The sequence below is a fragment of the Mustelus asterias genome, chromosome 13 (genome assembly GCF_964213995.1).
Source record: "Mustelus asterias chromosome 13, sMusAst1.hap1.1, whole genome shotgun sequence".
Taxonomy (NCBI): Eukaryota; Metazoa; Chordata; class Chondrichthyes; order Carcharhiniformes; family Triakidae; genus Mustelus; species Mustelus asterias.
In genome coordinates, this window is record NC_135813.1 from 44,834,672 (window position 1) to 44,849,011 (window position 14,340).

At 42.4% G+C, this 14,340-nt stretch overlaps 1 protein-coding gene across 3 annotated transcripts in view; it reads left to right on the forward strand.

Moving 5' to 3' along the window:
* slc31a1 (solute carrier family 31 member 1) overlaps positions 1–13,659 on the forward strand; it is a 68,782-nt gene extending 55,123 nt beyond the window's left edge. For all 3 annotated transcript variants that reach the window (XM_078226679.1, XM_078226677.1, XM_078226678.1), the window contains 3 exons: positions 2,475–2,547; positions 7,589–7,757; positions 9,540–13,659. In XM_078226679.1, coding sequence (XP_078082805.1) covers positions 2,475–2,547; positions 7,589–7,757; positions 9,540–9,741 — 444 coding nt within the window. In that variant the 3' untranslated portion in view covers positions 9,742–13,659. The remainder of the gene's footprint in view (positions 1–2,474; positions 2,548–7,588; positions 7,758–9,539) is intronic.
* Positions 13,660–14,340: the final 681 nt, after the last annotated feature.

A 14,340-nucleotide genomic window follows, 5' to 3' on the forward strand; every position in this document is an offset into this window, starting at 1 on the left:
CGGGTTGTTCTGCATGATGGAGAATCATAGAAGAATCAAATTGCAGAAGGAGGCCATTTGGCCCATCAAGTCTGCATTGACCACAATCCCACCCAGGCCCTATTCCCGTAATCCGACATATTTACCCTGCTAGCCCCCCTGACACTAGGGTCAATTTAACATGGCCAATCAACCTAACCCGCACATCTTTGGACCATGGGAGGAAACCGGAGCACCCAGAGGAAACCCACGCAGACACGAGGAGAATGTCCAAACTCCACACAGACAGTGACCCAAGGCCGGAATTGAACCCAGGTCCCTGGCACTGTGAGGCAGCAGTGCTAACCACTGTGCCACCATGCCGCCCCATATTTAAAAGGCAAAAAAAAAGGAGTGGGTGACGGTTCAGAGGAATTTGATCAAGATGCTCAAATCGTGACGAATCTAGACAGAGTGAATAGGGAGAAACAGTTTCCATTGGCAGAAGGGCAGAGATGATGTAGAGATGCTGGCGTTGGTCTGGGGTAAACACAGTAAGAAATCTCTCAACACCAGGTTAAAGTCCAACAGGTTTATTTGGTAGCACAAGCCACTAGCTTTCGGAGCACTGCCCCTTCATCAGGTGAGTGGGAGTTCTGTTCACAAACAGGGCATATAAAGACACAAACTCAATTTACAAAATAATGGTTGGAATGCGAGTCTTTACAGGTAATCAAGTCTTAAAGGTACAGACAATGTGAGTGGAGAGAGGGTTAAGCACAGGTTAAAGAGATGTGTATTGTCTCCAGCCAGGACAGTTAGTGAGATTTTGAAAGTCCAGGTAAGTCGTGGGGGTTACAGATGGTGTGACATGAACCCAAGATCCCGGTTGAGGCCGTCATTGTGTGCGGAACTTGGCTAACAGTCTCTGCTCAGCGACTCTGCGTTGTTGTGTTTCGTGAAGGCCGCCTTGGAGAACATTCTGAATGACCTGCCTCTGTGTATAGTGGAAGCAGATTCAATCATGGCTTTGGAAAAGGGAATTGGATAATTTCCTGAAGAGAAAAATAATGCAGGGCTTCTGGGGAAAGAGCTGGGAAGTGGGACTAGGTGAGCTCCTCTTGCACAGAACCAGCAGACATGAAGGATCGAATGACCTCATCCTGTGCTTTAATCATCCTTTGATTGTATCGCATCCTAATCTTCCTGATGGGCATTCTCGTGCATCTGGTTTCATAATATTTCAGATGGGTGAGAACGGGAAACGTCGTTTAGCTAGGAAGACTAAGAAAATGAAAAAGACTATCAAAGGTACTCTGGTTGGTAATACTGGCTCTTGTGGAGGCAGTGGATATGGGATTCTATTTGTCAAACATTTTCAGAATCTGTACTGTATATAGTATCCCATAAAATGTAACGTTAATCACTCACAGTGGTAGATTGTAAAATTAGAGTGGGAAAGTGTTAGATTTATCTTGCTGGCTTGAAACAAACACTGGAAAGGAGAAAATCTCTGAAATTAAATGGTTGAGTGCAAGTCATCAACTGTTGGATTGTTTTGTAAAAAAAATTCATAGTAATGAACACTGGCTCAGCCTCAACTGGAGTAGTGTGTCCAGTTCTGGGCACCACACTTTTCTGCACTCTCTTTGATGTGAAAGCATTAGAGAGAGTGCAGAAAAGATTCACAAGAATGGTTCCAGGGATGAGAATCATCATTTATGTCGAGAGATTGAAGAAGTTAGTGCTGATCTCCAAGAGAAGGTTGAGAACAAATTTGATAAGGGGATTCTAGACAGAACAGGTGACGAGAAACTGAGATTTAAGGTAATTGGCAAAAGAATCAATGGCAACCTGAGGAAAAAATATTTTAATACTTAATTTCAAGCAATAAGTAGATAGGATCTGGAGTGTACTACCTTAGACTGTGGTGCGGGCAGTCTCAACTGAAGCTTTCAAAAGGAAATCGGAACATTATTTGAAAAGGAGAACATTTGTGGGACTTAACTGGGAAAAGTCTGGGGAGTGACATTAGACAAATTACCCCTTTCGAGAGCATGATGGGCTAAGGTGGCCACTCCTGTGTTCCAACCATTGATTCTATGTACGAGGAAATTGTTAGATGTCTGAGAAGCGAGGTGTCTGGCAACATAACGCTTTGTACTGAATACGGAAAACTTAATTTGTTCTGAAATTTTGGCTGTACATAACTCTATTTTTTATTTGAGAGAGGGAAGTTTCTTAATTCTGCATTAATTTTGTTTAATTGTGTGCAAGGGATTCTCTTGTACTCATCGCAATTAGTTGTTAGCTAAGATATATCTGTAAATAAATGCTTATAAAGGTATATAATGATTGGCTCCAGTTCTAACCTTCACCATCTGGTTTTCTGGAATGTAACATTGTACCGGAATGTCCAAACAAGGGAAGGTAACAAAATGCAGTATGACTGTTTAGCTGGGAGTTGCAATCATAATCTAATCCAAGTCTCACTTTGCAATTCCCTTATCCCTCAGAAAATGACATTCTACTTTGGGTACAAGAATGTGGAGCTACTCTTCCCTGGGCTAGTGATCAACTCAGCTGGCGGTGAGTACTGACGTCACAGCAGCTTGCGTGATGATCTGCAAGTCGACACTTGAACAACAGTCCCTGCATTTATATAATATCTTTAATGGATAAATGTCCCAAGGCACTTGAAGAGTGATTGGCAGACAGAATTTGACACCAATCCACGTAAAAAGATTTTAAGCCAGCTGACCAGAAGTCAATTGAAAGATGTAGGCTTTAAGGGGCTTCTTTAAAGGAGGAGAGAGAGTTGGAGATTTTAGGGAGGGACTTCCAGAACTTGAAGCCCAGACAGCGGTAGGCATTGATACAGCAATTAAAATGGGGGATGCACGAAAGGCCAGAATTGGAGGAACGTGGAGATGTTGAAACCTATTGTTGGAGCAGATGACAGTGATAGGGAAGGGTGAGGATGTTAGAGAAATTTAAAAACAAGGATGAGAGTTTATGTTCAAGCCTTTGATAGATTGGAAGGGATGATGTTTTCCATCCGTCCGGTTTGATGGAAAGATGCTGGCAAATGTTGAAACCTTCACCGAAATCACAGCAAGGTTAAACAATGGCAGGCAAATAATAGAGGATATATTCATTCAACTACTGAATGTGGTGACAGACCCACTGTGTCTTTTTAAATACGATACAGGCTCAAACATACACTCATGAGGGGCTGTGTGGCCTCTAAGTTCTATAATCGAACAAAATTCAGAGGCTTCTGGGAAAGCTTTGCTCTGTCACTTGGAGGGAGTTCTTCAGATGGTGAATAACTCATTAACTGCGGAACAACTTTTGCAATCTGGAGATTGAGTTCATAGAACAGAACACTACAGCGCAGAACAGGCCCTTCGGCCCTCGATGTTGCGCCAACCAGTGGAACCAATCTAAAGCCCCTCTAATCTACACTATTCCAATATCATCCATATGCTTATCCAATAACCATTTGAATGCTTTTACTGTTGACGAGTCCACTACTGCTGCAGGCAGGGCATTCCATGCCCTTACTACTCTCTGAGTAAAGAACCTACCTCTAACATCTGTCCTATATCTCTCACCCCTCAATTTAAAGCTATGTCCCCTCATGCTAGCCATCACCATCCGAGGAAAAAGGCTCTCACTATCCACCCTATCTAATCCTCTGATCATCTTGTATGCTTCTATTAAGTCACCTCTTAACCTTGTTCTCTCTAACGAAAACATCCTCAAGCCCCTCAACCTTTCCTCATACGATTTTCCCACCATACCAGGCAACATTCTGGTAAATCTCCTCTGCACCCTTTCCAACACTTCCACATCTTTCCTATAATACGGCGACCAGAACTGAACGCAATGCTCCAAATGCGGCCGCACCAGAGTTTAGTACAGTTGCAGCATTGACCTCCTGGCTCCGAAACTCAATCCCTCTACCAATAAAAGCTAACACACCGTATGCCTTCTTAACAACCCTATCAACCTGGGTGCCAACTTTCAGGGATCTATGCACATGGACACCCAGGTCCCTCTGTTCATCCACACTGCCAAGTATCTTACCATTAGCCCTGTACTCTGTATTCCTGTTACTCCTTCCAAAGTGAATCACCTCACACTTTTCCGCATTAAACTCCATTTGCCACCTCTCAGCCCAGCTCTGCAGCTTATCTATGTCCCTCTGTAACCTGGCACTTTCCTCCGCACTGTCTACAACTCCACCGACTTTAGTGTCATCCGCAAATTTACTAATCCACCCTTCCATGCCCTCATCCAGGTCATTAATAAAAATGACAAACAGCAGTGGCCCCAAAACAGATCCTTGCGGTACACCACTAGTAACTGAACTCCAGGATGAATATTTCCCATCAACCACCACCCTCTGTTTTCTTACAGCTAGCCAAGTCCTGATCCAAACCACTAAATCACCCTCAATCCCATGTGTCCGTATTTTTTGCAATAGCTTACCATGGGGAACCTTATCAAACGCTTTGCTGAAATCCATATACACCACATCAACCGCTTTACCCTCATCCACCTCTTTGGTCACCTTCTCAAAGAACTCAATAAGGTTTGTAAGGCACGACCTACCCTTCACAAAACCGTGCTGACTATCCCTAATCAAATTATTCCTTTCTAAGTGATTATAAATCCTATCTCTTATAATCCTTTCCAATACTTTGCCCACAACAGAAGTAAGGCTCACCGGTCTATAATTACCAGGGTTGTCCCTACTCCCCTTCTTGAACAAGGGGACAACATTTGCTATCCTCCAGTCTTCTGGCACTGTTCCTGTAGACAATGACGACACAAAGATCAAAGCCAAAGGCTCTGCAATCTCCTCTCTAGCCTCCCAGAGAATTCTAGGATAAATCCCATCCGGCCCAGGAGACTTATCTATTTTTACCCTTTCCAGAATTGACTTCAGTGAATTGAATTCAGTGACCTGATTAATCTGTGTAATAGTGCCAGATGTGGTTCAATGATATTCAGTCAGAAGTTCTGGATTCAAGTCCTATTCCAGACACTTAAGCACAAAGTCCAGGCTGATGCTGCATTGTTGCACTGTTGGAGATGTCATCTTTTAATTGAGATGCTCAACTGAGGCTTTGTATTTCCTCTTGCAAATTTGAGACAACATGAATTCCTCAACAATGTTACTAAACAAAATATCTGGTCTTTAGCACATTACTGTGTATATATTAATGTTTTGGAAGAGGGAATTAAATGTATTATCTCCAAGTTTGCAGATGATACAAAGTTGGGTGGGAGAGTGAGCTGTGAGGAGGATGCAGAGATGCTTCAGCGTGATTTGGACAGGCTGAGAGTGTGGGCATATGCATGGCAGACGCAGTATAATGTGGATAAATGTGAGGTTATCCACCTTGGTAGCAATAATAGGAAGACAGATTATTATTTGAATGGGTGTAAATTGGGAGAGGTGGATACTCAGCGAGACCTTGGTGTCCTTGTGCATTAGTTGCTGAAAGTAAGTGCGCAGGTACAGCAGGCAGTAAAGAAGGTATTTGGTATGTTGGCCTTAATAGCGAGAGGATTTGAGTATAGGAATAGGGATGTTTTACTGCACTTGTATAGGGTGTTGGTGAGGCCACACTTGGAGTATTGTGTGCAATTTTGGTGTCCTTATCTGAGGAAGGATGTCCTTGCTATAGAGGGAGTACATCGAAGGTTTCCCAGGCTGATTCCTGGAATGGCAGGTCTGTTGTATGAGGAGAGAATAAATCGGTTAGGATTATAGTCATTGGCGTTTAGAAGAGTGAGCGGGGATCTTATATTATCTTAGAAAATTCTAACAGGGTTAGACAGGGTAGATTCAGAAACAATGTTCCCAATGATGGGTGAGTCCAGAACTAGGGGTTATAGTTTGAGGATAAGGGGCAAACCTTTTAGAACTGAGGTGAGGAGAAATTTCTTCACCCAGAGGATGGTGAATGTGTGGAATTCGCTACTACAGAAAGTAGTTGAGGCAAAAACATTGTGTGATTTCAAGAAGAAATTAGATACTGCTCTTGGGGCTAAAGGGATATGGGAGGGGGTGGAGGTGGGATCAGGATGTTAAATTTGCTGATCAACCCTGATCAAAATGAATGGCGGAGTAGGCGTGAAGAGCCAAATGGCTTACTGCTGCTTCTAGTGTCTATGTTTGCTGCAGATAGGCGGGGAAGCAAGCTGAGAGTTGGGTATCAAAAGGCTGCAAAGGGATATAGACGTAAGTGATTGGGCAAGAAGGTAGCAGATTAAGTACAAGTGATATTAACCTCGGGTAAGAAGAACGGAAGAACAGAATTTTTTAAAAGGTTGGGAACTAAAGAGGGATTTAGGTGTCCTTGGAATCCAAGTTAACGTGCAGGTAAAGCAAGCAATTAGGAAGGCAAATAGTATTTGAGCCTTTTTATGCCAGAATCTTAGAGCATAAGGTTAAGTAAATCTTGCAGCAATTATGTAGGAATTAGTTGAAACCATATATGGAATTCTGCCTACAGTTTTAGTTTCCATAACCAAGGAAAGAGTATATATGGGACATGGAGTCCTAAAATGGGAAGACAGTCCTCTGAGGAGAATTTGGGTATGGTGGGTCTATATTCTCTGATGTCTAGAAGAATGAAAGTTGACCTCACTGAAACGTATAAAATTCAGAGAGGATTTGATAGGATAGTTACTGAGATGCTGTGCCCCTTGGCTAGAGAACCTAGCACTAGGGCATAGTCTCAAGATAAGGGGTCAGCCACCTTGAAGGGGAAGGAGTCTTTGAAATTCTCTGACACAAAGTATTGCGGATGTTCCATCAGTGAGTATCTGTTCAAGACTAAAGTCCCACAATTTTCTTGATAAATAGTGGACCAGGTTCAATAGGCCACATGGCCGCTCCTTCCACTTCTTTTGCCTCATCTGAAAGACAGTACCTTCGCCAATGCAGTACTCCCTCGGCACTGCTCTGGATTGTGCGCAAGTATCTGCAGTTGGGGCTTGGGACCCACAACCTTCTGATTCCAAGGTGAGAGAGTGTTACCAAATGAGCCGCAGCAGAGGAGACAAATCCATGGACCAAGTGGCTGTATTCTGTGATATTAATCCAGATACTATGATTTTAAGCTTACGTGGACTGGTCATGAGTGAGATACTGCAAGGTGACCATCACTCACTGAGTTATAATCAATGTGTGTTTCAACAACTTAGCACCATCAGGTGGAAACATGGAAAAAATAGAAATGTCCCTGCAGCTGGAATTTAAGCAGACTGGATTTCACCTGGACCCAATTTATCCTGGGGTGGAGACACTTTATGATGACCAAAATTTTTCACTAACACCAAACTGTTATTGTTGTTATCATGTCCTTTTAAGAAAATATCTAACTGGAGAAACAGTTGAAATTGAAGACAAGAATTGGTGTTTTGTCACAATTTGATCTGGAGTGCTCCTCACCTTTCTCTTTCCCCTTCCACCCATGTGCCCCCCTCTGGTGCTCTCCCATGCTTCTGACCATTAAATAATTCCTAACAGTAGGTCAAACTAATTGTTACATTTCTAAATTAGTCTCTGTATAACCCTACCTTCCCTTTGCTGGTTTCCCTTCCGCAGGGATGGTCGGTGCCTGTGTGGTTGTCTTCCTTTGTGCATTGGCTTACGAGGGGCTGAAAATCAGTCGAGAATGTTTGCTTCGGAAATCACAGGTTAATGTGCGTTATAACTCCATGCCTGTTCCTGGACCAAATGGGACAATCTTGATGGAAACGCACAAAACTGTTGGGTGAGTGAGGCGAAACATACTTTGTGCGATTTGGTACTGGGTTAGAGAGGCCAGTCTATTTTAGGGTGGGGGATATGTTGATGCTACCATTGGCCACAGATACCGCAGATACCCTGGTTGTTCAGCAGTGCACTTGCTGGAAATTGCATGCATGACCATCGATGGAGGACAAGCTTTGGCTCAGTAGATATATCTGTTGCAGTCAAAATGCTAAATGTGACTCACTTTCTAGGTCCACAGGAGAGCAGTAGTTTCTGTGGTGAGGTATTGAGAGGTGTTAATATCTATAGGAGGCCAAGTACTGGTTCCGGCTGGAGATCTGTGACCAGTGGTGTTCCGCAGGGCTCTGTACTGGGACCTCTGCTATTTGTGATATATATAAATGATTTGGAAGAAGGTGTAACTGGTGTTATCAGCAAGTTTGCAGATGACACGAAGATGGCTGGACTTGCGGATAGCGATGAACATTGTCGGACAATACAGCAGGATATAGATAGGCTGGAAAATTGGGCAGAGAAATGGCAGATGAAATTTAATCCAGATAAATGCGAAGTGATGCATTTTGGAAGAACTAATGTAGGGGGGAGTTATACAATAAATGGCAGAGCCATCAAGAGTGTAGAAACACAGAGGGACCTAGGTGTGCAAGTCCACAAATCCTTGAAGGTGGCAGCACAGGTGGAGAAGGTGGTGAAGAAGGCATATGGTATGCTTGCCTTTATAGGACGGGGTATAGAGTATAAAAGCTGGAGTCTGATGTTGCAGCTGTATAGAACGCTGGTTTGGCCACATTTGGAGTACTGCGTCCAGTTCTGGTCGCCGCACTACCAGAAGGACGTGGAGGCTTTAGAGAGAGTGCAGAGAAGGTTTACCAGGATGTTGCCTGGTATGGAGGGTCTTAGCTATGCGGAGAGATTGGGTAAACTGGGCTTGTTCTCCCTGGAAAGACGGAGAATGAGGGGAGACCTAATAGAGGTGTACAAAATTATGAAGGGTATAGATAGGGTGAACAGTGGGAAGCTTTTTCCCAGGTTGGAGGTGATGATCACGAGGGGTCACGGGCTCAAGGTGAGAGGGGCGAGGTATGACTCAGATATCAGAGGGACGTTTTTTACACAGAGAGTGGTGGGGTCCTGGAATGCGCTGCCAAGTAGGGCGGTGGAGGCAGACACGCTGCATCATTTAAGACTTACCAGGATAGTCACATGAGCAGTCTGGGAATGGAGGGATACAAACGAATGGTCTAGTTGGACCAATGAGCGACACAGGCTTGGAGGGCCGAAGGGCCTATTTCCTGTGCTGTACTGTTCTTTATTCTTTGTATGGGCCAATGCCTTCTGCAGAGGGAATGGAAAGAACCCAAGGAACAATAGCTATTAGAAAATACTTCTAATATAAACTGCATCCACTTTTGGTTGTTTGTAAATTAAAGCAAAATATTATTGGGACTGTGATTAATACCTCCTTCAGCTGCAGGAAGATGCCCCAAATTGGATTTCAAACTGAGAATAGTGGTCATGAATATTATGTGGGAGGAGTTGGCCATTGTTAAATACAGTGTTGATAGAATGCAGTGTAACACACGTGACTTCCTAGTTCATTCGATGCCCTAATTTCACAGCGACTGAAAAATTGAGTGGGAAAAAGTTGGAGGAAAAGCAATGCTAAAAGTGGAAGTAGTGACTGCAGTTTTGTAGGTGCGCTTAAAAAAATGGTATTGCTTGTCCACTCGCTCCCACACAGAGCTGGGGCTTTCACTGACTTTGATCCCTTTGTTTACAGCCAGCAGATGTTCAGCGTACCCCATCTCATCCAGACTGTACTGCACGTCGTACAAGTGGTTATCAGCTACTTCCTCATGTTGGTCTTCATGACCTACAATGGTTACCTCTGCATTGCTGTGGCATTGGGCGCAGGTGCTGGATATTTCCTGTTCAGCTGGAAGAAAGCAGTAGTGGTGGACATCACAGAACATTGCCATTAACAACAGCGGTGGCCAATCATAATGGATCGTGCTCCCCAGCACAACGATCTACCAAGTGGGAAATGACCATTGAACCAGTTAAAAACACACACATATATACCCGTACACACTTAATTCCGATCGGACTCCAGTTGAAGGATCAGTGCTCAAATCGTTTTTTGCTTCACGCCTTAATTGCTGCTCGGGAGCAGTTTTCCATTTTCCTTGCTGAACCCTGAGGCACGATCTCAGGTATTGGTGCTGGAGCAGGCCACTTTGGACTTTGTTTACAGTGAAGTGTGCCAGGAGTCTTTAAACGATGAGCCATTGCTTTACCTGGAGTCGTTCGTGAAAACTTTACAATGTTATCTTCATTAAGTTGGGAGTATGTAAAGCTCTCATCAGTCAAACTATCTGCATTGAATTCCCATTCTGATTGTAGATTCCTCTGATCCCCAAGAATTAGAAATAGTTGTGACAAAACCAATATATTTTGTATTGAAATGGTGGATCAGTGGATAACTAGAAAAGGTGTAATGTCTAAGTGAGGATGTGAGCTTGATCTTCAGTTTCTCTCTCCTCTTCTTCCCCCCACGGTCAAGGTGAACAGTGAAGCTTTTTTTTTGAGGATTAAGACTTTTCCTTGAAAATAGAATTTCCAAAGGAGTTGTAAGAAGCTGAATACTATCAGGACCAAGACGTCACCATTAGTGAAGTTCATTTCATAATTAGATTTTTTTTTCAGTTACTTCTCTTGCTTTCATCACTAAAATATTCAGCATCTGACAGAAATCTAATGACAAAAATTTTTTATTTGTTTGGTTGACATCCAGAATATTTTGCTCTTATTTTACCCAGAAACACATCTTGTATTGTCTGCATCTTGTGTTTTTACACTCGGCCTGTCCCATCATTCAATCTCCTGATTCTCTAGGTCAATGCTTTTATTCTTGATTCATGAAATGATTTATATTTGTACTGATGGAATTCTAATTTAAAAGGAAAATTATGTATTGATTCCAGGTAGAGATGTATGCAATCGTCTGGTGTTTATGGTAGGAATCTTCCTCACTATTACTTGGGAGAGTATTGGTATTAATGCCAGTCAGAGGACTGGGAGATGCCTTTTAATGGTTTCATGGTTCTGCTGGCCTGCACAGGCGCAGTACTAGTAAAACAAACTCGCTCAGGACCAATAGGAATGAGTGTACTGGTCCTTCTGAATTTGTATTTAGGAATTATTCAATTTTAATCAGCTGGCGATAATAAGCCTGAGAAACTTAATGATGAGCTAACTGTAGATTTAGTCAATTATATTACTTCAAATAATTAGGGCATTTTTTTCCCCCTTCAAGTTTAGTTGCTTTGGTTAGGAGGACAGGAGAGGTGGGGGTAGGGGATCAGTCAGGTCCTTAATACTAGACATGTTTCAGTTGCAGCTGTGAAGATTTGTATGATTTACAAGATTACTTTCCTCTCTTCCTCCAGCAGATATTCATAAGGATTGCAAAAAAAATATAGGTAAGGAAGGCCAATTGCCTCAACTTGCTCATCCTTCCAAGTGAAACCTCCTGTTCTATCGTGATAGAAATGGATGTCTGTCCTGTTTCAAGCATTGACATGTGCTGAAGTTCCACAGGAGCTGACTGGTCTCCTCTACCTTGCTCAAGTGCCTTGTGCAGTTGAGTTTGTAGGCTGCTCCATCAAGGGGAGCATCAAAGTTGAGTCCAAATGGTGTTGTACATTGACCTTTCACCAGGACAGTGGGCTCTTGGCTCAGTCTCAGTCCCATAACCCCCTGCCCTTTAGTCCAAAACCATTGTATGCAGTACATCCACTCTTATCCAACTGAGGTCAGTGATTGCTATGGCCCAGTACGATGGCAGATGGTGCATTTACCCACTGTGCCACTAAATAGTTACAAAGACTTTTACAAGAAAGAACACTAACCATCTAAAGAGCTAGAAGGTTTGAGATTGACTATCCTATCAGAGCTGCAGCTTACTCCAAAAACTACCACAAAGTCTTCAGTGGATTTACATAAACACTTACGTTTTGTGAAGGTTGCACTGTACCTGAACAGCTGATCGATGTGTAGCAGCCTGCTCAGTGACTATGATATGTGGGATTCCAGCAGCCCATGAGATGATGTCTCCTAAAAAGGAATCTTGTCTCATAGGTTTTAAATTTTTGTTCACTATATGTGTCAGGATTACCCACCAGTCTTTGTGGTACTTCATCCTATGTCATATTCATTTAGCCTTGCGTGTATTTCCCAAAGAAATTATGTACTGATCATGATTAACAAGGAATTATGAGATGGTGCTTCTGCTCAGTACCTGTTTAATGCTGATTAGATCCAACAGCCTTGTCAGGATAGAATTTTTGGGGCTAACACTAGGTGACACTATTAGATCCTATTTATAACATGTGACAGCCTCTTTATAAAATGTGCTACCATCTAGTGGCAAACGCGAAGCTTGCTAATGGGTACATTGAGGTGAGAATTACACCATTTTTTAAACCACAGTTCTTTCACTGAAAAGTAATTTGTTTTGAGGGCTGGTTGTTTGGCATGGAGCCCTTCTTCCTGGTCTGGCACAAAGTAGCTTGTTCAGATTAGCTACATAAAGTGACACTACAAGTCCTGGTCACATCAGCCAAGTTGTAGACACTGCTGTAAGCAGCTAGGTTTCGTTTATCACAGTATGTGATTATCTTCCATTCACTGCATTCTGCTGATGCTCCTGTTTTTATTGGGACTTTCAGTCATGAGTCCTGTTTGCTGGAGTATGTAGAGACTGTTTAAATAGCCTCTTTGCTTTCATTGGTAGGAACTGAAAATGCTGTAGATACTTAGAAATGAGAAAAGGTCATTGACCTGAAAGGCTAATCGGTTTCTCTCTCCATAGATGCTATAGTATTTCTAGCATTTTCTGTTTTTAATTCCAATTTACAGTATTTTGCTGCTGCTGTAAAACAGACTTGCTGACTGTGAGTCCTGCCATAAGTCCTGCGTTACCTAACATAGTGGTGTCAGTGAACACTGGTTCACATTTGATCTTAATAACCTGACACCAGATTGTATGAAGTGTGCTTGGACCCATGTCACAATGCACAATGTTGCTCTCCTCTGGTTCTTTTGTATTATTGAGCGATTTGAAGGAAGCATTTCCTCTGCCACTTAAATCAACAAATCACTTTTTTTTAAAAAACATTCCATTTGAGATTTTAAGTCCTCGAGGACCAGTGGAAAGAACCACTGGAGACATTTTCAAAATGAAACTTGGCTCCAGACTGGATGTGCGCCTGGAGTTTTGTACTGCTTGACTTTTGTGCACTTGGATGTTGGATTAGGAGCTGATGAGAGTTATACTGCTACTATAACATCTAAGCACCTAAAACTGCTATTGATGGGAAGTTGTTGGCATAGCTGTGAACATCAAAACTTTACTTTGCCGTGATAAAGTGTATTTTCCTTCTGAAATTAAGTCATCATACTTTTATATTGAATATAAATAGAAAAATCTGAAAGCACTGTACCTGTGTTTGCAGTGTGCCATTTTTCTTTCAGTCTTGTTTAAGGTGTTCTACATTACTCTTGCTGTTTTCTTTCAATCCCCCTTCAGAATTTGGTAATTTTTTCAACAACTTTCATTTGAAGTTCAGTGCCTTTGGTTATCTCCTCAAAACACACGAGTGATGGTTACCACTGTTACGTCCTGGTCTTGTAATTCGATTTTTTTTTAGTCCTCAGATGTGTTGATGACTTCCCTCCCACTCCAGCACATCAGTGTTGCAAATGTTACCTTGCTGGTGAATTGTCATAAACTGCTCTTTTCTGAGAGACTGTACAATGCAATTTTCTTTACTGGAAAAATCATAATATATTGTATCATGCTTATTTTCAATAAACTTTTTAGTTTGTATTATCTTAAACTGTGCTTTTAATTTCTTATTGATAAATCACCATGTTTATCCCCATTGGAACAATTTGCACTGTGTCAGTTGTTGGATTTTGAGATTCGAAATAAATTCATTTCACATTCAGGCATCCGTGTGCAATGCGAACGACCACTAATATCCTCAATGAGGAGATGGTGTAAATAAACTGCTACAGATGTGTACAAGGGCATCCGTTGTTTTTCATCTTGTTTTGAAAGAGTAAATAGGGAGAAAACCTGACCAGTTTACTCATGTTCTGAACACAGGACCTAGCGTAGCCTTCACTCTGGTCAATTCACACTGTGATTTATTCCTGGTGTAACATGAGATTTAATGTGTGATGATTGCACAACAGTTATAAAACAGGATTCCCTTATTCCATCAACATCAAAGCTGTATAATCATAGAATCATCCAGTGCAGAAAAGGCCTTTCAGCCCATCGAGTCCGCACCAACACATTAGAAACACCTGAACCCCCCCCCCCCCCCACCTAATTCCATTTGCCAACACTTGGCCCACAGCCTTGAATGTTACGATGTGACAAGTGCTCCTCCAGATACTTTTTAAAGGATGTGAGGCAATCCGCCTCTACCACCCTCCCAGGCAGCTCATTTCATACCCTCTGGGTAAAATCTTTCCTCACATCTCCCCCTAAACCTCCTGCCCCTATGTCC